The following is a 20,333-nucleotide window of genomic DNA, read 5'->3' on the forward strand; positions in this document are numbered from 1 at the left end:
AAATGTCTAATACACATGGGTATTCCATAGACAGAATCTTTGTGACCTCCCCAAATTTGTGTGTTGAAATCTTAACTTCCACTGTGCTGATATCGGGAGGATGAGCCTTTGGGAAATAATTGGGTTATGAAGGTAGACACCTCATGAATGAGACAGATGTCCTTGTAAAAAGACAAAAGTCCTTGCTTTTTATTTCTCTGCTCTCCACCATATCAGGTTACAGAGCAAGAAGATAGCCATTGTGAAGCCAGGAAGCAGGCCCCCGCCAGAATCAAATCTTCTGACACCTTGATCTTGGCCTTCCCAGCCTCCAAAACTGTGAGAAATTATTGTTTTCTGTTTAAGCCATCCAATCTGTGGGCGATTTGTTATACTAGTTAGAGCTAAGAAAATGCATTTGTGAAGTATGTTCATTATGAAACAGGTAATAAAAATAAATATGAGATACAAATAGGTGTGTGGATATTCATTCTAGTATTTTCTTTCCTTATCCAAGTTGACAGTCTTGTGTATCTAATGCACATGTATTCATCTTACTTTAGAGATGAATGCTTTAGATGACAACTGTGACAAGGGCCTAAAAGTCCATTTGGAAATGGTTGTTACTTTTCGTATCTGTTTAGAAACATCCATTACCTACACCCAAAACATGGTAATATAGATTCGCCCAAGGTGCAATTGAGGAAGAAGTTTCAATGAAATTGATCACTGTTTGTCTAGAAGACAATTCTTAACATGACTGCTAAAAAACACATGTTAAGCTGGCCTGAGACACTCATTATCAACTAGTGTTTTGCTAAAAAGAGTAAGATGCTTGTGTAGGTGTGATGTGTAAAGGAACCAAGTTCTATCTAACTTTAAGTACAGTAGTCAAAAGCAGACCAGCTTGTTCTCAATCCATTCTGGTTAGATCATGAATCCTAAATTGTAAAGGTCTTAAACAATAATGGCCTAAAAATTTGTTTCCACCTGATAGGCCTCTTGCTGCTGCGTCAGTCTTGGGAACAGCACTCACACAGTGAACAACACTATGTTATAAGAAGCTGTCGAGGAAAATAGCAGCAGGGGAGAAAGGCAGGGAAGCAAAGAGATCCTCTGTCTGTCGCTGACTATGAGTAACCTGAGGGGGTGTTATCTCTCAGGTTCAGGTGCATATTCAAGGTACAGAAACATTCTTTCATTCATCAATCCAAAAACTCTGTCAGACAAAAAAATAAGGACTGCTTGTTTCAAAATAGCATCCTATAGTAACAAGTACAACAAATTTGTTCAATTTCTTCAAGTTCTCTTAGTAGGGAATAAGACATGGTTTTCAAACGTTTAAAAGTCTATTTTGATTCCTGATTTTTCAAATAATTGTGTAAGAGTAAGAAACTTGGTTTTGTTGTAAAAAGCTGAAAGCCATTATGAAGAACGAAGAGGGCGTCCAATTTCTCATTAGCTTCATAAAAATGTGTCAGTTCATGTTAAAGTCCTATAAGCCACTGGAAATAGATAACTAAAGGAAGGAAGATCTGACAGATTGCAATAAAAGCACTTAACAGTACTTTTAAGTGACCTTTGATTTTTGAATAAAATAAGTTCTAACAAGTACAGTAGAGCTAAGAACAAGTACTAGTTAAGAACAAGTACTAGTTAGAGCTAAGAAAATACATTTGTGAAGTATGTTCATTATGAAACAGGTAATAAAAATAAATATGAGATACAAATAGGTGTGTGGATATTCATTCTAACATTTTCTTTTAACAAGTATAGTAGTTCTTGATTCCTTACCTTGCCGTACTTCTGTGCGTAAGACCCTGTGAGCAGTGAATGAAAAACAATTATGGTTTCATCCAAATCCCAGACAAACACACGCTGAGGGGGAAAAAAAATCAATATAAAAAAATCACAAAGTTTAAAGGAAACAGAAACCTCTACATAAGTAGAAAACATCTCCCTACATTGTCAGGTATAATTTTGATATTGTTTTACAGAAAATTTTTTATTCCATTATTATTTTTCATTTGAAAACTCTAACTCCTGTAAATTCAGAAAAACATGAGCAATACAAGTGATAATAAGCTTAACATCTGATGATCTAAACTGCATAAATTCATTCAAACTCTTCTACTGGTAATTAATACCCAAAAAAAAAAAAAAGACACATTCAGACTTTATAATAGAAGTGTGCTTAACTTCTATATATACTTTAAAGTTTTAGACCTCATGGATTCGTGGAATTTTGCAATTTACATATAAAGAATTGGGTTTTAAAAATATTTAAAAGAATCTGTGAGTAACCTCTAAATAGAAAATGCAAAGTGTAGACCGTTGAGTCAGATTAGGTCAATGAATATGTTGTCTAACCTGCGGAGTTTGAAAAGGTTTGAAATTATTTATCACCATTTCAAAATTAAGAGATTTCATCAAGCTTCAGAGTTTTGACTGTAACAGAGAAACTTGAGATTGGGGCCAGGCTGGCTGATACTTCCAAACTGCAGAAATGGCAGGTCCCCTAGAACGAACCAATGCTCTCCTCTTCCAGGGTCTGCTGGGCTCCCCAGTCTCATCACTAATATTACCTTCTAGGTTCTTGAAGGCATATAAATTTGCTGCTATTGTTCAGGTAAAAGAATCATCTTTTATGTGGAAGTATAGTAAATCTGGAAATTAAATTTTTTTCTCAATTGAAGCAGGAGTTTGTATAAGAAGTAACATTACGAGTAATAGTAGTTTTTCCTGATGTCTTATAATAAAAAACAACCTGCTTAGTATACATGAATCTCAAAAGGGCTCTTAAATGAGAAAGTTACATAGTTTAAATTTTCTCAGATATGACAATTTAAACCCATAAGTCAAATGAATGACATTTTCCTATTTTGGGATGATCTTTCTTTTCCAAACAGGTTATTTTATGTTTTAAAATATATTAACCCATATGTATAAGTCTTTCATTACTTTAATCCTACCAAATATAATGTTCTTAGGAAATGGTCCCACAAAATGGCTTTATTTTTAAAACTTTCTGTTTGTTTTTGCCAATTTGAATAGAAAGATGTGATTATCTCAGGCCTTAGAATTTGTAAAGTACTATTACTTTTGAGTTGTCATTGCTTTTCATTTTACTATTATAATGGTCATTCAATATGAAATTTCAGAACTTAGAGTTGTAAAATGCCTGTGACAAAGCAGATCTACTCAGTTCATGATATGTCTTTTTTACTTTAATTCTGAAATTTAATGGAAGAGTAAGCTAGAGAATCCATCAATCACTAAAATAGAGCAACAGACTGCACTCTTGAAGAATCAGCAGGCATACCTCCAGGTCACTGTCAGGAGGTGGGGAAGGGTTGTTTTTCCTGCCTCTGCCTCTGGACTTAGACCCAGAACTCCTGCATGTTCGGTCATCAAGATCTTTGATAGGTGTGGAGGGGCTTTGCACAGTATCAAACTCTCCTGCAAAAACATAACCTGTATCAAGAAGAGCACTTCATATTTAGATCAGGTATGGGCCTCCAGTATTAATTATCTTAACAAATTTCTGTATAATAGAAATCTTGTGACAAAAAGAAAAAGAAAGGAATTATTATAATCCCAAACCCAAAAATTCTAATGGAGTCAAAGTTTTTATAGGTCATGCAGATCCCTTCTGTTTTAATTTATGATCTATTAAACCCGAATACTTTTTATACATCACATCTTCAACTTTCTCTCTGTGCCTTCACCTACATATTTATCTATATTTAGCTCTATCCTCATATTCTTTTTCTTTTTTTAATATTTTTTAGTTGTAGTTGGACACAATACCTTTATTTTATTTATTTATTTATATGTGGTGCTGAGGATTGAACCCAGCGCCTTGCATGTACGAGGCAAGCACTCTATCACTGAGCCACAACCCCAGTCCTCTATCCTCATGTTCTTTTTGGTCACAGTACAGAGGATGCCTTCTAGATTAATCCTATCCAAAGGGGACTCCCTAGCTCCACCTCTTAGGGAATCATGCCTGGTTAATCAAAAACCCTTTTTCATCTTTCCTTCAACCTTCTCTGTGGTCCACTGACAAATTTAGAAGTCCTTTCTCTTGACCTTGCATTTCCATCTTGATAGTCTCTGCTAAATTCTCATTTAAATGAAACTTCTTAGAAGAGTAATAGTTCATATACCAGCTCCATGAAATAGAAATAAATGCAAGCCACAGATATGACTGCACACATAATTTTATATTTGTTATGATTTAAATATGAGGTATCCCACAAAAGCTCATGAATGATACAATGCAAGAAAGTTTAGAGGTGAAATGATTGTGTTATGAGAGTTTAAACCCAATTAGGGATTGAGTGTCATGAGAGGGATTAACTGGATGCTAACTGTAGGCAGGAAGCGTGTGGCTGAAGGAGTGGGACCCTGGAGGCTATCTTTGTGGAATCTGTATTTGTCCTTGTTGAGCAGAGCTCTCTCTTTGCTTCCTGGTGTCCTGTTCTGAGCCACTTTCCTGTGCCACACACTTCTGTACGATGTTCTGTCTCACCTCAAGCCATAAAGAATGGCTAACTATAGACCAAGACCTCTGAAACTATAAGCTGCAAAATAAACAATAAATAATTATTCTGGTTATGTCTTTTTGTCACAGCAGTGAAAAAGCTGACTAAAAACATTTTCTAGCAGCCACATTAAAAAAGTAAAAAGAGGGCTGGGGATGTGGCTCAAGCAGTAGCGCGCTCGTCTGGCATGCGTGCGGCCCGCGTTCGATCCTCAGCACCACATACAAAGATGTTGTGTCCGCCGATAACTAAAAAATAAATATTAAAAAAATTCTCTCTCTCTCTTCTTCTCTCACTCTCTCTTTAAAAAAAGTAAAAAGATATAAAATTGACTCACATTATTAACTTAGAATATGCAAAATATCATTTCAGCATGTAATCAATATAAAAAATGATCAATGATGTGTTTTCCATTCTCATTTTCATACTGAATCTTTAAAATCTTGTGCATATTTTACACGTATAGTATATCTCAAACTATGGTAAGCCACATTCTAAGTGTTCAATAGCCATGAGTGGCCTGTGGCTAAAGTATCAGACAACACAATTGTTTCCACTCCATGTATCTGATTTATCAAAAGCTAGCTTCAGTTCACCTAAACCCTAAACACCAGCCCTTCTCTGTCTAGGAGATATGGACTCCCATCCTGCCATTCCTTATAAGCTGGAATTGAAGAGATCCATTTTTATGATCATCATCCTTTTCACTCCATAGTCTGGGTGACTTTACCCTCTTACGAATTAATGAACCTGTATTGAATCACCTGTGATCAAGTTTATACCTCTATCCAGCTGCTGAGGGCCATTACCAAGTAGGAATGACGCATCGAAATTTCCTTGCCAAGCGTACCCCATGCTGCTTAGAGGACATTCGATGGGACATTGCATGCATGCTTTAATAAGGTGACCTTGCTCAAGGACCAAGGCGGATCCGGGTTTAGAGCTGATCAGGTTTGAGGAAGTAACCGGCTCCTTGAGTTTAAGGCGTTGCCAGTTTAAGATAATGGGTTTTAGGGAAGTTAGAGGTTGAAGATTATTGCTGGGATTAGGGTGTTCCTGTTGCTTGTTCCCATTGAGTTCTCGTGAGATTAAAATGGGATTTGGAGAGAGCCTCGTGGAGTAGGTGAATTGTGCGGGCAGACGGCAGAACGTGATTGCCCCTGGACCTGTGTGGAGGCGGTGTGAGAGCGGGAATAAAGAATTGCTGTTTGAACCTACAAAGGTGTGTGGTGGCTCGTGATTCTGGTGCCAAGCCGAGACATTGGCCTTGGCATCCAGCCATATCCTAAGGTTCTGATTTCTTATCTAGCTGGTGTCTGTATCTCTCAGAAATACCTAAAATTCTGACATATCTAAAACTAGTGACAATATATCTTAGCAGGTGGAGGGTACCTCATGAACAGTGAAAAACTGTTAGAGGTTCTTAAGATAAACTGAGGCCACCATGAGAAAGGAGCCAGTCTTAATCTATAACTTCAAGAATTTCAATCTCTCTGAATCTGTTTCATTGTACATTAAAGTACCGATAATAGTAGCTACCTTTTTACACTACTGAGGGAAAATCAGATTTATGTTTAATTTGATTTAAATCATATGTATAAAATAAAACTTTCTAGGAGAATCAGATTGCAAACTACATTAAGTTTAAATTGCACATTTTTAAACATAAAGATGTTATGGCTATCATGCTTTATCATTAAATTAAAGTAAAAGAATTCTCAAGGCAGCCAAGCAGAAATTAATCTAAATAAATAAATCTGAACAAGCCAGGCATATTTATATACATTATTTTTTTTCTTTCCTTTTTATCAGTACTGGGACCAAACCCAGGGCTGTGTGCATTATCCTAGGCAAATGTGCTATCTATCACTGGGCTACATACATCCCAGTCACCAATCCTTTCGGCATTATTATTTTTTCTGAGAAACAGCAGTTTTTACATAGCCAGTATCTTATTTCTTTTGATTATAACATTTTCTAGGGAAATATTGTGCATGTCAGGACAGGATCAAAAAATATGTTTACACAAAAAATATGTTTGCAAATATTATTTGCTTTTAAAATATTGTAAGTTCATGGTATATGTTTCTCTGTTAAAGTTTTTTAGTTGTAGGGTTAAATATAGCCCTATTTTGTAGTAAATTATGTTTCAGCTTACTTTTACATGTGTTAAATGAGGCTTCAGTTATTTGAAAACACATCAACTTTTAATAAAATTACATAAAATATTTTAAATTATTTTTTGAACCTTTCCTAAGGTTACTATATTCCACAAATTGAATGTTCTCATTTAAATAAAATGATGATGCAAATTGATATTCTCTTCTTAAGTAAGCTTTTAAATTTTTTTGGATAATAGTCCATAAAACCTGTCTTGATATTCATGATAAATCAATTTCTAAGTGTTATATATCATAGGCAGCTTTGTTCTTCCCACAGTACAAGAGCTGAAAGAACAGAAACTTACAAAATCTCAATTATTGCCATCAGTTATGAGAAGTCAATTGTAGAGTGGGTCAATAAAGAAGAAATTTAGCAGGAACAACAGGGCTATTTTAATCTGGGATTCAGTAACTGCCACAGTTGTGAAGGGAAAAGATGTGGTCATAAGAAGTATCTTGAGTTTTCATATGCAGAAGAATTCATTCCCATTAATACTCTGCAAGTTATTAGAGGGTCTTAAAAATGCTCTAAGAATATGAAAAAAATGTGGACAGAAATGTTTTGATGGGAATAAAGTACAGCTTTAAAAGCAAACCATGAAAAATAGATCTAAATTTATTAAACACTTAGAAAGTGTCATGCATTCTTTTTTAAAAAAAAAATTTCATTGCTAATAATGTCTGAGTTTATCCATATAAGACCTAGAACAACTCTGTTCTTTCCTTCATGTGGCTAGAACTTCATCAAGTACATATATTAAATTTTATCCCTCCTATTGAGGGACATTTGGGTTAGTGTCGGTGTTAGGCTATTATGAAGAAAGCTGCCATTTGCACTCTTGTACATGCTTTTGTGGATATAAGTACTCATTCTTCTTGAGTATCTATACCTCACAGGGTGATTACTGGGTTAGAGGATAAGCATATGTGCATCTTTAGTAGACAGCAACCTTTTTCCAAAGTGAGGTTATTAACTTGCTCTCCTACCAACAACAATAGTTCCATTTGCTTCACATCCATGACAATACTTGATATGGTTAGTCTTCTTTAGTTTAGTCATTGTGAATGCATGGTAGTATTGCACTGTCAGTTTAATTAGCATTTTCTTGATGTGTAATGATGGAGAACATTTTTGCTATATGTTTCTTGTCCATTTTATATTTTCTTTTGATAATTGTTAAAGCTCTTGCCCATTTTAAAAAATTGGTTATTCTTGCTTTTCTTATTGATTTGTCAGAGCTTTTCATTGTAGTGTGTATGTATGCACATGATTTAAACTCACTCCAACAAAGTGAATTAACTCCTTCATTGTTGTCATTTAGGGATAGACTTGAGACATGTGAAATTTAATTAAATTACCAGAATTAATTAGCTTGTATTTTACAATATTGATGTGACTTCAGAACTTCTGCTTCAATCACGAGGCTTCCCCCAAATTGACATATATTTTCCAGGTTACAATGGTCAAATCTGTGCCTGCTTCTACAGATCAAGAAATAATCTAACAATTGATCAGAATGAGCAAAAATATTGGAAAGCATACATCTGATAAGCGGTCAGTATTCAAAACATATAAGGAATATAAGGAACTCAAACAACTCAGTAGTAAGAGAACAAATAACTTCATTAAAACATGGGCAAAGGATCTCAGTCGATATGTCTTAAAAGAAAACCTGCAGATGGGCAACAGGAAAATGAAAAAATGTTCAACAATAATGACGGAAATTCAAATAAATTACAACGAGATATCACCTGTTAGGATGTCTATTATCAAAAAGATAATAAGTGTTGGAGAGGATGTAGAGAAAAGGGTACACTTGCAACTGTTGAATGTAGATGAAGACCCCTATTATGGAAAAGAGCATGGAAGGTCCTCAAACAGTTAAACGTAGAATTACCAAATGATTCGGCAATCCCATCCCTGGGTGTATATCCAAAGGAAGTTAAATCACTATGTAAAGGAGATACCTGCATTCCCATGGTCACTGAAGCACTGTTGAGAATAGCTAAGATATGCTATCAACCCAAGGTTCCTTCAAAAGGTGAAGGGAAAAAGAAAATGTGGTCCATGTACACAGTAGAGTATTATTCAACCTTAAAAGAGAAAGAAACTCTGTTGCTTGCAACAATATGGAGGTTATTATGTTAAGCAAAATAAATCAGGCACAGAAAGATAAATATTGCATGACCTCACTCACATGTAGAGTGCAAAAGTTTAGTCTCAGAAATGGAATAGAATGGTGGTTACCAAGTGCTGTGAGGCTGGGGCCAGGGATTGGGAAGATGTCAGTTAAAGTATACAAAATTTCAGTTAACTTGGAAGGACAAGTTGAAGAGATGGTATCATGCAACACAGTGACCATGTTGACAATAATGTATATTTTTTGAAAATTGCTAAGATAATGACTTTTAAGTGTTATTACCACAAAAAATGATGTATGTGAGGTCACAAATACATTAGCTTGATTTAGTCATTTCCCTATACATGCATATTTCAAAACAATATGTTTTACATGGCAAATATATTAAAATTTGTCATTTAAAGCAATTAAATAAAAAAAGTCATTATTGCTGTGTGAGAAAGAAAGGACCAAGAAATTCACTGAAAGGACTTAACTGAAGTGAAAAAATACTTCCTGTGGAGGGCAGGTGGGTATCTTCTCCTCCAGAGCCCATCCAGGTGAGACAGTATGGACCTCTATCTCCTGATAAAGAGCAAAACTAGAAACTTGGGCTTAACTGATCATTAAACATTTGTTGGTACTATTTTTTTTTTTAAAGAGAGACTAAACTGACTAGCTGTTAGCTCTAGTGTCTGTTTTTACTCAGGTCACTGTACAAGGGCATGGGATACTTCAAGAGGGGAAAATGTAATTTGGCAAAGTTCACTGTGGTCTATCCTCTGCCTGAGAAGCTAGCCTCAGAGAGGGAAGTGATTTACTATCTCCTTGACATTTCTAGAGCACTTGTTCAGTTAGCTAATGTACTGTAATGTGTATCGTAGTTTTAGGGTAAAGGATAATACTGCTACAAAGTACTAACCACACTTAACTTTAAAGAAGATTAAAATATTTAATAAAAATAACTGTAAAAATCTTTCATCTTCACTTGCTGATCCATTCTCAAAACATCCTGCATGCAAATCATTTTACCCTAGATAAACTTTGTGTTAAAGCCAAAGACAGGTCTTCATAATGATAATGAACTAAAATGTCTGTTCTTAATCAGCACAGTAGTGTTTCTTAAATCCATTGTCAAACTACCTAATAGGGTAAAATAAATAACTGAACGCTATTTGCAATTTCCAAATAACATCAGTCATTACCAACTGCCCAGGGCTTTTCTACATGATTGAATAATTATCCCTTAATCAGTACAATAATGAATAACTGCCCCTTGTAAGCTTTGGATATTTAGATCCAACTTTATTTCATTAGGTTTATCTCTATATCTGAACAACCAGCTGTCTCTTATTGAACATAGGGCATGTTTCTGTTTTAAAGATGGAAAACAGTGAAATGTTCTGTGAAAAATTGTGGACTTCATTGTTAGGTCTCTGCTATAAGTCCAAAATGCAGAATCAGTTAATGGGAAATTCTTTTCCTGCCCTTGAACTGAATCCATCAGATTTCATCATTAATAAAAACAAATTCATAGTTATAAACTTGCTTGCTTTTTGGAGGCATGCCAGATCTCAATAGGCATGAGTAAAGGTCAGAGATCACAGAATTCCTTAAAAATTCAGACATGTGTGCTATGATTTTGGTTTAGAGAACAATGTAATTACAAGTAGAAATACGTTCTTCTTTAAATTCAACTAAAAATCTGATGAAATACGAAAATTGTGCTAATCCATATTTGTTGGCATTAGCAGCCACTGGAAGCCTGAAGAAAAGGTAGAACTTTATACCAAACACGAGAATGCACACATAGGTGTGCTGCATTCGAAGTCCCCACTCAGAATATCTCCCTGCCTGCAGGTAGCACCTGTACCATGAATAAAACTACTTTTCTGAATATGGAGTGTTATTTAGCAAATGGAAAGTCACCATCCATGTGTTTCCTGCACAGAAACCCTGCTGTGATTACATGGAAACTATAGCAAAATCAACCTTGGACCCAAGCGCCATGCAGCACATTCCGTCTCTGAGCATACAGTTTCCATTCATGGTAACTGTAGTCTAGTAACTTCAAAACACCCTATGGTCCTGTCTGTCATTCAGTCTCTGACACTCCGATGACAAACACTGCTGTGGTTCTGTGTCAGCAGAGTCCCCTCGTTTGTTCTGCCTGCGCATTCACCATGGAGAAAAATCGTTCCAATGTGATGAGAGTATGACAAGCCTCCCTATCTATAGCATCTCCACCACTTGTGAAGCAAGGATCACTGTTTTTATGGCAAGATCCTTGATGAAATGTAAATATTTGCTCAAAGAGGAGCAGGGCAGTTTTGGGACATGTGATTAAGGCTGGGACTAACTAGTGAGACACCTAGGGCATAAGAGCTAAGATCTGAGAAGCTGTGCCTCCCTAAATTGTGCACTCTGGGTTCTTTGCTGGCCTGACCCTAGGCCTGATCCTCCATGGGGGGCAAATGCTTAGGGGGGCTGAAGCTGGGTGGAAAACCTAAATAGGAAGCCTTGGAGGGACAAGAACCAGGAACTGAAAGGGGCTGTGGGCTCAAAGGATGAAGAATCTAAAAGAAATCTAAAGGGGGGAAAGAAACTGAAATGCAGGGCAACAAAGACAAACTAAACTTTCTAGATTATTTTTCACTGGGTCCAAGGTTAGCGAAGATATAGTGGTCTCCCCTCAGTTGCAGGGTATAGGTTTCAGGATATTCCAAGGATTCCTCAAACCAAGGATAGCACCAAAGCCCATAGATACTGTTTTTTTTTTCCTATATATGCACACCTATTATAAAGTTTAATTTGTAAATTAGGCATAGTATGATAACAACAGTAAGAACAATTTTAACAGTGGACTATAATCAAAGTTACTAAAAACTTATGTTTATTTTTGGAATTTTCTACTTAAGATTTTTTGAGTGCAGTCGATCATAGTTTACTGAAACTGCAACAAGAAAACCATGAATAAGGGAGAGCTACTCTATTCTTAACAGGAAATGATGCTGCCCTTCCATCAATTCATGATATAAGCATAGTTTGGATGTTAATTAAAATATTGGTTTAGGGCTGGGCATTGGCTCAGTGGTAAAATGCTTGCCTAGCATGTGTGAGGCTCTGAGTTCAATCCCAGCACTGCAAAAATATATGTGTGTGTGTGTGTGTGTGTGTGTGTGTGTGTGTGTGTTTCATTGTTAGTTCTTTATGTCCACATTAGTTTACTTGTTAATATTTTAAATATAATCCAGTATTTTCCCTTTCTTAATACATCACTGTTAATTATTTGCCTGATTTTTATCTTGCTTGTTAAAAGGACATTAAAGACATGCACAGAGTCTAATTCTAATAAGAAGATGGCAAAGCTTTTTTTTTTTTTTCATTGCTTAAGTACAAGTTTCTAGCTCAATGCTGGGACCTAATAGGAACTCAATAAATAGTTGTTTAATGGAATTGAGTCATGTTGGCCCTATTTGTCCAGTTAGAATTTGCTGACTTGTGACCATGTTTTCCCATATTCTTTCTTTCCAAATCTAGATAAAAGACATGGGTGAATTTAGGTCTTAAAAGTAACTAAAGGAAGAAAAATATTAAAACACATTGATAGTATTTACAAAAGTTTTTTTTTTTTTTTGAGAGTTCTTTATGTATTCTGGATACAGGTCCTTTATCAGATATGTGTTTTGGAAATCTTTTCTCTGTGACTTGTCTTTTTCTTCCTGTAGTGGTGGCTTTCTAAAAGATCTTCTTAGTTTGATGAAATCTAGTTTAACTTTTCTTTTATGAATTGTGTTTTCAGTGTCATATCTACAAAATCTTTATGTTGTCCAAGGTCACAAAGATTTCTTTTGTTTTTCTTCTAGATATTTTTTAGTTTTTAATTTTTATATGAAGGCTTATAATTCAATTTAATTTTTTGCATATGGGTTATGAGTTGAGATTCTTTTACCTTTTGCATATTGATGTTTAGTTTTTCCAGTACCTTTTGCTAAAAGATACTAATTGTTCATTCAATTGTCTTTGCACTTGCATTTCTCTATGAATCTATACTTTTGCTAATACTGTACTTTCTTGATTACTATACTTGTAAATCTTGAAATTAATCAGTGCAAGTTTTCAAACTTCATTCTTATTTTTCAAAATTGTTTTCATTATTCTGTTCCTTTACCTTTCCTTGTAATTTTAAAGTCACCTTTATAATTACTTCAAAAAAATCTATTGACATTTTGATTTGAGATTATGTTGAATCTCTATTAAAACTTGTCTTTAACTTTTAATACTTTGATATGTCAAATATATGTGCAAATATGATTCTAATAAGAAGGTGGTAAAGCTTTATGTAATGAGAATGATAGATTTCAAATAGCATACATCAGGCAAAGATGTTAAACTACCTGCCACTGATCCTACAAATGTGGACTTGTAGGAGTTACTGATGAACCAGGGGTGAAGGACCTAGGCCCTCTCGCTGGCAGAAAGGAAATATTATCAGTTATACTCAAGAAGAAAATATTATAACTCTGCTGTCAAGTTTTTGACAAAATAAAGAATAAGTCTGGCAAAAGGTCCATGTGCCCATATCCACATTCCTACATACATAGTCTCTTTGAGATTCCAATCTCCTAACAGTTCCATATCTAAAAGGAAGGTTTTCTGAAACATCAAAAGAGCCTCATTTTTTGCAGTGAGGCCAATGTAGATTAAATATCATCACAATTATCTGGGACTTTTCAGGCATATTTTTAAAAAGCCCATTTTCTCCATGTTATTAGAAAACATTTAACAGTATTTCACCTGGGTGAAGATCTGTACCTGGTTGGCTAGTCAGTCCTGGGAGAGATTCCTGTAACTGATAGGTGGAGGTTGATGAGGACGTGCCGTCGGCTGTGTTATTTGAAGTCATGTATGCTCCATAGGTTGATGCTGAGTAATACTGTGCATACTGGTTTTGGCCAAAGGCTGTGTAGGACGGATAATCCTGAAACAAATAATGGAGATGTGTGTGCTTGGAAGAGAAATTACCATCCATTATGCTCCAAACAACAACAAAAATGACAAGCAAAATACCCAAACAAGGGCTGGGGATGTGCTCAAGCCGTAGCGCGCTCGCCTGGCATGCGTGTGGCCTGGGTTGGATCCTCAGCACCACATACAAACAAAGATGTTGTGTCCTCCAAAAGCTAAAAAATAAATATTAAAATTCTCTCTCTCTCTCTCTTTTTAAAACAAAACAAAACAAAACAAAAAGCCCAAACAACCCCAATCACCATGGCAATCGAAAGACCAGCTTTGGCTCCATTTGTTTCCGAGCTAGAGCACTGAGCTAATCCTCACGTGTGGAGATGACTTTGGTAGCACATGGTAATGAGCTTCCTATTATTTTTACAAGCCAGCTCTAGTACACAAATTTTAATCTGTCTAAAGTTTGCATATGCTTCGTTTTGCCTCCCTGATTACACTTATCCAAGGATTTACATCATTAGGACCTATGCCCTGGAAGAGGAGAGGGGGAGCCAGAATCAGGTCACATTTATAAAATCAGTACCAAGCCCATCAGCAGGGGGAGTGTGGCTGCTCCCTACCTGGCTTCCACACGGACTGCCCTGTGCATTTGCTTGATTTCTATTCCCTTTCCAGGCAGCCCTTGATGATTCTGTCTTCTTGGCAGAAGGTACAGAGTAAATAATCAAAAGAATGAAGGATTTTTCTAACCTGGCCTCTCACATACCATGTGCTATCTGAGAACTTGACTTAAAAGGGTTCAGTGAGGTGAGGTTTTTCAAACTTGTGCTTTTTCTCCTTTGTTTACAGACAAAAATGAAAGCATTGGGTCAGCTCCCCTGTTTTTTTATTTTTAAAAAATTTAAAAAGCCTTAAAATGATAAGAATGATTCCGCAAAATTCTTTTCTATGTTAAGATGGTGAGTGAGGCTGTTGTGATAGAGTTTGATATATCTCCCATGTGTTAACCCAAAATGCTATCAGTGATGACAGACCTTTGGTCAGGATCAAGATCCCTGTTGAGGCAAGTTCTGGAGTGAACATAGATGCATGTGGGATGTGGTTCCCCAAAAAGGAAATTCTCTGCGTAAGTAAATACATGTATTACCAGAAAGGATTAAGTAATATGTCAAAAAACTAAAATTCCACTAGGCTGTTAATTGCAGGATCTTATGTTCCCCACAGCTACCTGTGAGCCAAAGAAAAAACTCATCAATATTTGAACAAGTTCCAAGCAACCCGACTTTTCCAGAGTCAAAGAAAGAGAGAGCAAAGTCTTACATATGGCTGGCTTTGTGTCCAGTTACTGTACTAAGGGCTTAAATAGCTTTGTTCACCTAATCTTCACAATCTCCTATGTAGTGTTATTATTACTATTCCCATGTTATATATTAAAAAGAAGACAACAGCACAGAATGCTTACGTGATTTGTGCCCAGGTTACACAGCCAACAAGCTTCAGAGCTGCAACTGGTACTTGTTGTTTGACCCCAGCATGGGTGTGAGGCACTGTGTGCTAATAAGCTACTGACACCCTAAGGAGGAGCTGGGCACACCCTGGGAAGTCTCCCAGTGGTCTTTGGGGAATAGGGTGTCAAGTGCTCCAGTGTATCTCTGAGATTTCTGCCTCCTTCATTCCCAATATGGTCACCCTGGTCTACACATCCTTCACTTCCCATTGCCACCCATTTTATTCACTAATCTACTTTATCTCCTGTTTCCAATTTTTTACTTTCTCCAAACACTCGGAAGCCAGATTACACAAAACATAAATTACATAATGATGTAGGGTTCTCCTGCATATGATCCTTTAATAGCTTCCTACTGGGTTTAGACAAGGATCCAAAGGCCTAACTGAAACCCTTGTGGCTCTTTGTGAGCAGGTCTCTGCCTACCTACCTCTTCAAAACCAGCTATCTCCACCTTCCTCTCAGCTCCAGCTAAACTCCAGTCCTCCTGGAGTTCAGTGACACATGGAGTCTTCCACCCCTGGGGGTCTGGTTCTTGCTGCTTTCTTGGCTTGAAACACTTGTGCCCTCTTTCCTCACCTGGCTCTCAGGAGCCTTGGCCTAAATGTGTCTCTCACAGAGAAGGCGTCCACCAAGCCTCCCTGTTCAAAATTATTTTCCTGTTACTATTTTTAGTGGGATCTTGTTCTCTCCATTCAAGCTTTTTAATTCTGGACAAATTAATTTGTGTATTCATTGGTTTATTGTCTGTAGGCTGTAAATTCCATGAAGTAAGGATAAGGTCTGATATATTCTGGCCACCAGGCCACTGGCCCCTAATGTTCAGACCTGTTCCTAATACTTGAGAAACACTCAGTATCTGCAGAAATGATGAAGTGGTACTCAGCCCATGATCCAAAATACAAACTATATTTCATATGACATCCATTCTACTTAAATTGTCAGACAAAATTGTCATTCCCACCATTTATTTTATGATTAAAACTTTTCAAATAAATATTCCTCTAATTTACAAATATTTTTTTAAATCCTCCCAAGTATAGTGGTCTTTCCTTTACACTACCACTCTGACTAGTGTATATTTCTATTCTTCTTTTTCTTTTGGTGGTACTGGGGATTGAACCCAGGGCCTCGTGCATGCAAGGCTAGCACTCTACCAACTGAGCTATATCCCCAACCCATATTTCTATTATTTTATTATTATATTCCACCCTCTATCCAAATTGTTTCATTGCTGTTTCTTCACAAAGATTGTGTCCTTTGGAGAACATGAAATAAAGACTGAAGTATTTTTTCCATATTTTTATTGGTGCATTATAGTTGTACATAATGGTAACATATTGATATTCAATGCTGAGTCAAAAATATAATGTACAGCATGGGCTTAATAAATGTCTGCTGTATCAATAAATAAATGATCTAAAATTCTCAGCTTTTAAATAAAATATGCAATGACTCTGATGGCTACTTGACCAAGTATAGCACACTTTCTAATGAATGCCAACTTCCTTCTGGCTTTTTTCTATGTTAATAAAACCACACAAAAAAGCAATGAATAGAATTCCTTCAGTAAATGCAAAATCCAAGAAGTTGTGCAGTAAGATATTTTAAAATACATGAAAGCTCAGCCATGACACTGAAATAAAATAGTGTATTGTCTGCCCAGAAACCAGCTACCCTTCTGTCTCAACTACTCTGGGCATAGTTAAGAATCATAAATAAACACAATAGATTCTGAAGCATCAGCACAGATCACAAGTTAATCTCTGTGCCAAGTTACTACTTCAGAATCTGCACTCTTGTTCCACATATCATTCCCACCAGCTAGATTTTTATTTTTTTATTTTTACTTTTTTTGTGGTGCTAGGAAGTGAACTCATGGCCTTGTGCATATGAGGCAATCACTCTGCCATCTGAGCTGTATTCCCAGCCCTCCACCAGCTAGATTTTTAAAACTCTCAAAACATTAGGAAAATATGATTAGGAGGCAGCAGAGGCCTACTCAAGATAGGCTCAGTGACCAAAGCCAAAATTATGACTATTAGGAAAGTGGGAACCAAACATTTATTGAAAGAAATTATAGAATTAAATTCTTAAAAAATGAAAACCCAATCTTAGTTCTGGAAGCATTTAGTTTATTAACTAGTGTTACTTTTTAAGATTGAAAAGTTTTAGCATCTATAGCATAATACTGTGATTGATTACAGTTTGATCTACTAGTTAATATTCATCATGATAACAGTTTGTTAAGATAAATAAAATTGTGTTTAGGATAGTTTAAGATAAAAGTATGCAAAATATGTTTTAAAAACATGCCAAAAGAGTGAAACAACTGCAGCATTCATATTTACTAACCAAGAAATCTAAAACAGTTAGAATAACACATATCCCAAGAATTCTGAATAGGTAAATTTTTACTGTCCTGAGTTGCTATATGAATTTTAAATAAAGAAACTTTATTTACAGAGGATGTACACTTATAATTGAAAGTACTCTTCAATAATCTGCCATAGATATAAAAAGAACAAATACAAAAAGCTACTATACCTGTTGTGAACCACTGAAATTCGTTGAATTGGAAACTGAATTATTTGCATAAATAGTAGATGATGGTGCAAAACTAGAACCTAGAGATGAAGAACAAATTTTGTTTTAAAAACTTTCATACCAATTCAGTCATAAAATAGGGTGCATCCTGTCATTTGTGACAACTCAGATGGAACTGAAAGATATTAAGTGAAATAAGCCAGGCAAAGGAAGACAAATGTCATGTTACCTCATTCATATATAGAATCCAAAGGGTTGATCTCATATAAGTTAAGAATTGAATAGTGCTTACCAGAGGATGGAAAGAAGAGGCTGGTGTGAAGGGTGGGGATGTTGGTGAATAGGAGAAAAAATTTCTGGTACCTATTGCACACTAGTAAAATCCTAATATAGATAATAATGTACTATATATTTCAAAAAAGCTAGAAAAAAAGGATTCTGAAACCTTTCATCACAAATAAATGATAAATGAGGATAAAGCTTTATTTGCTTTGGTTTCAACATTACATAATGATATATCAAAACATCACATAGTATCCCATAAATATATAAGTATTATATATAAAATAAAAATGAAATTTCCATACAGACCCCAAAGAAGTTTTCCTTGTTAAATGATAAAAATATTTCACTTCACAGAATTCAGTTAGAGAAACACATTTTGAATTTGGTTATGAAGGCAGTGAAATTTGAAGTTGGGAGACTCATAAAGAAAATGTGCTTAGCCTTTTCAAGGTGGCTAGTAGACTTGCCATGTGGGTTTGTTGGGTTATGCAGGAGAACATGGGGACAGTCTCACCAGGATAAAGCTGGCATTCAAGGAGAGGTGTCTACAAGAGCCAGAGTACTCAAAGAATAAACTACAAGACAGACAGAATTTTGGATCTTTCAAACTATTTCCACCACATTTGCAGACTGAAACTAACGTAGCTAAACATTGGGTGAGATTATTAGGAAATAAACATACAAACCCCACTTAGAACCGATGCTTGCAGCAACCTGTCTCTGATACTTATGTCTCCCTTTAGAACAATGAGAGGTGTGAATTAAGATTCAGAGTCTGGAAAAGGTTCATACAAGTTTAAGAATCTAAGGTTTGAGGGCCTTCTACAACTTAACTACAAAGTTTAAAATTTATTTAATTATTTTTCCAGCTGGGCCCCAAACAAGCAAAGTATTAATTATAGAATTTTCTTTTTGAATATGTTCTTGTGGAATGTACTTATCAAGGAATGAAATGAAAAACTATTCAGGAAGTGGAAGACCTCTTTTATCAACGTGTTTTGACTAGCAACATATTATGTAATCAATGCAATTGACTTGGTCTGAATAAACCTATACAGGGGAAAACTGAATATGTTTCTATGCTTCATCACATTGCTCACGAAGCTCTGTGACTCATTGTGGCAGTAGCGTGTATGCAAATATGTTTCTACCTAATATTCTGGGTGGAAAGAGATTTGCTATTCTGACCAAAAATGTCTAAGTAAAGGGTCAGTAACCGTTGGTTCAAATATATGAATATAGCCCCAAAATTATGATCAAAACTACAGACAAAATGACAGAGAAGAACTAACTTTTAATGTTTTTTTTTTTACCATGTCACTAAAATTGTTTCTTCAACTATTATACAAAGATCAGACATAATTTTTTACAGGATCCAAAATTGAAAAAAAAGTTAAATGATCCTATATGGATGATTGGGGCGGGTACAAATTATATAAAAGTCCTATTAAGAACTATACTACCAATAGGTAGTAAGTATTTAAGGAATGAACAAAAATCCCCAGTCACTTAACAATCACTTGTTAGGTGGACCTTAGAAAAGTGCTAATTTATTTTCATACAATCAAAATTGCACTACATTATTAAGGAATATTGAAAAGAAAATACTAGTTTGCACTATGAATCTTTTAAATTTCTCACTTAAGTAGACGCCAAACAAGTGCCTGCCTGACCTGGTGGCTGGCTGGAAGTTTGCTTTGCTTGGACTCTGTTTCCTGCCAATGTTATGTGGCTTAAAATTAAGTATTTACATTCAGTATGAGTCATGTTTCTCGATGTACATTCAACTTTTTCCATCATGTTTCTGCCTCTTCGTTTGTCTTAAGAAATTATGTGAGCTGGGGTAAATTTAAACCTGTCTTTAGGACTGAACATTTCTAAGACTGAAGCTGAAGAGTCTCATTCAGAGAATTGGTTCTCACCTCACACGCTTCATGTATGGCTACTTACCTGGCATTTGATAAGAATATGGTGTCTGGCCTGGTTGTGGGGTTGAAAACCCTGGGCTGTAACTGAGGCAGCCACTTTGTAATGGGGACTGAGTTTGGGAAAGTCCACTCTCCGTCTTGATGGCTGGCAACATCACACCTAAATCTGTTTCCAAAATGCACATACAAACCATTTGATTAGTAAGAGGACCTTCCTTGAGCTGGAACTTAACATCAGAGTATAAAACTACTAGCCAGCAAGATTACCCACTTATAACTGAAGAAGAAGAAGA

At 35.8% G+C, this 20,333-nt stretch overlaps 1 protein-coding gene and 1 non-coding gene across 10 annotated transcripts in view; both read right to left on the bottom strand.

Annotated features, from left to right (window-relative positions):
* Window positions 1-20,333, bottom strand: part of Eya4 (EYA transcriptional coactivator and phosphatase 4) — a 263,432-nt gene that overhangs the window by 34,684 nt on the left and 208,415 nt on the right. For 6 of the 9 annotated variants that reach the window (XM_078019104.1, XM_078019100.1, XM_078019103.1 and 3 more), the window contains 5 exons: window positions 20,063-20,206; window positions 17,828-17,907; window positions 13,606-13,789; window positions 3,302-3,438; window positions 1,774-1,857 (listed from right to left, as the gene is read on the bottom strand). In XM_078019104.1, coding sequence (XP_077875230.1) covers window positions 1,774-1,857; window positions 3,302-3,438; window positions 13,606-13,789; window positions 17,828-17,907; window positions 20,063-20,206 — 629 coding nt within the window. The remainder of the gene's footprint in view (window positions 1-1,773; window positions 1,858-3,301; window positions 3,439-13,605; window positions 13,790-17,827; window positions 17,908-20,062; window positions 20,207-20,333) is intronic. The other 3 variants (XM_078019102.1, XM_078019105.1, XM_078019101.1) reach the window with 1 other exon arrangement.
* Window positions 16,383-16,455, bottom strand: Trnaa-ugc (transfer RNA alanine (anticodon UGC)). Its single transcript has one exon. It is a non-coding gene; the product is annotated as a tRNA-Ala (tRNA).

The sequence above is a fragment of the Ictidomys tridecemlineatus genome, chromosome 8 (genome assembly GCF_052094955.1).
Source record: "Ictidomys tridecemlineatus isolate mIctTri1 chromosome 8, mIctTri1.hap1, whole genome shotgun sequence".
NCBI lineage: Eukaryota > Metazoa > Chordata > Mammalia > Rodentia > Sciuridae > Ictidomys > Ictidomys tridecemlineatus.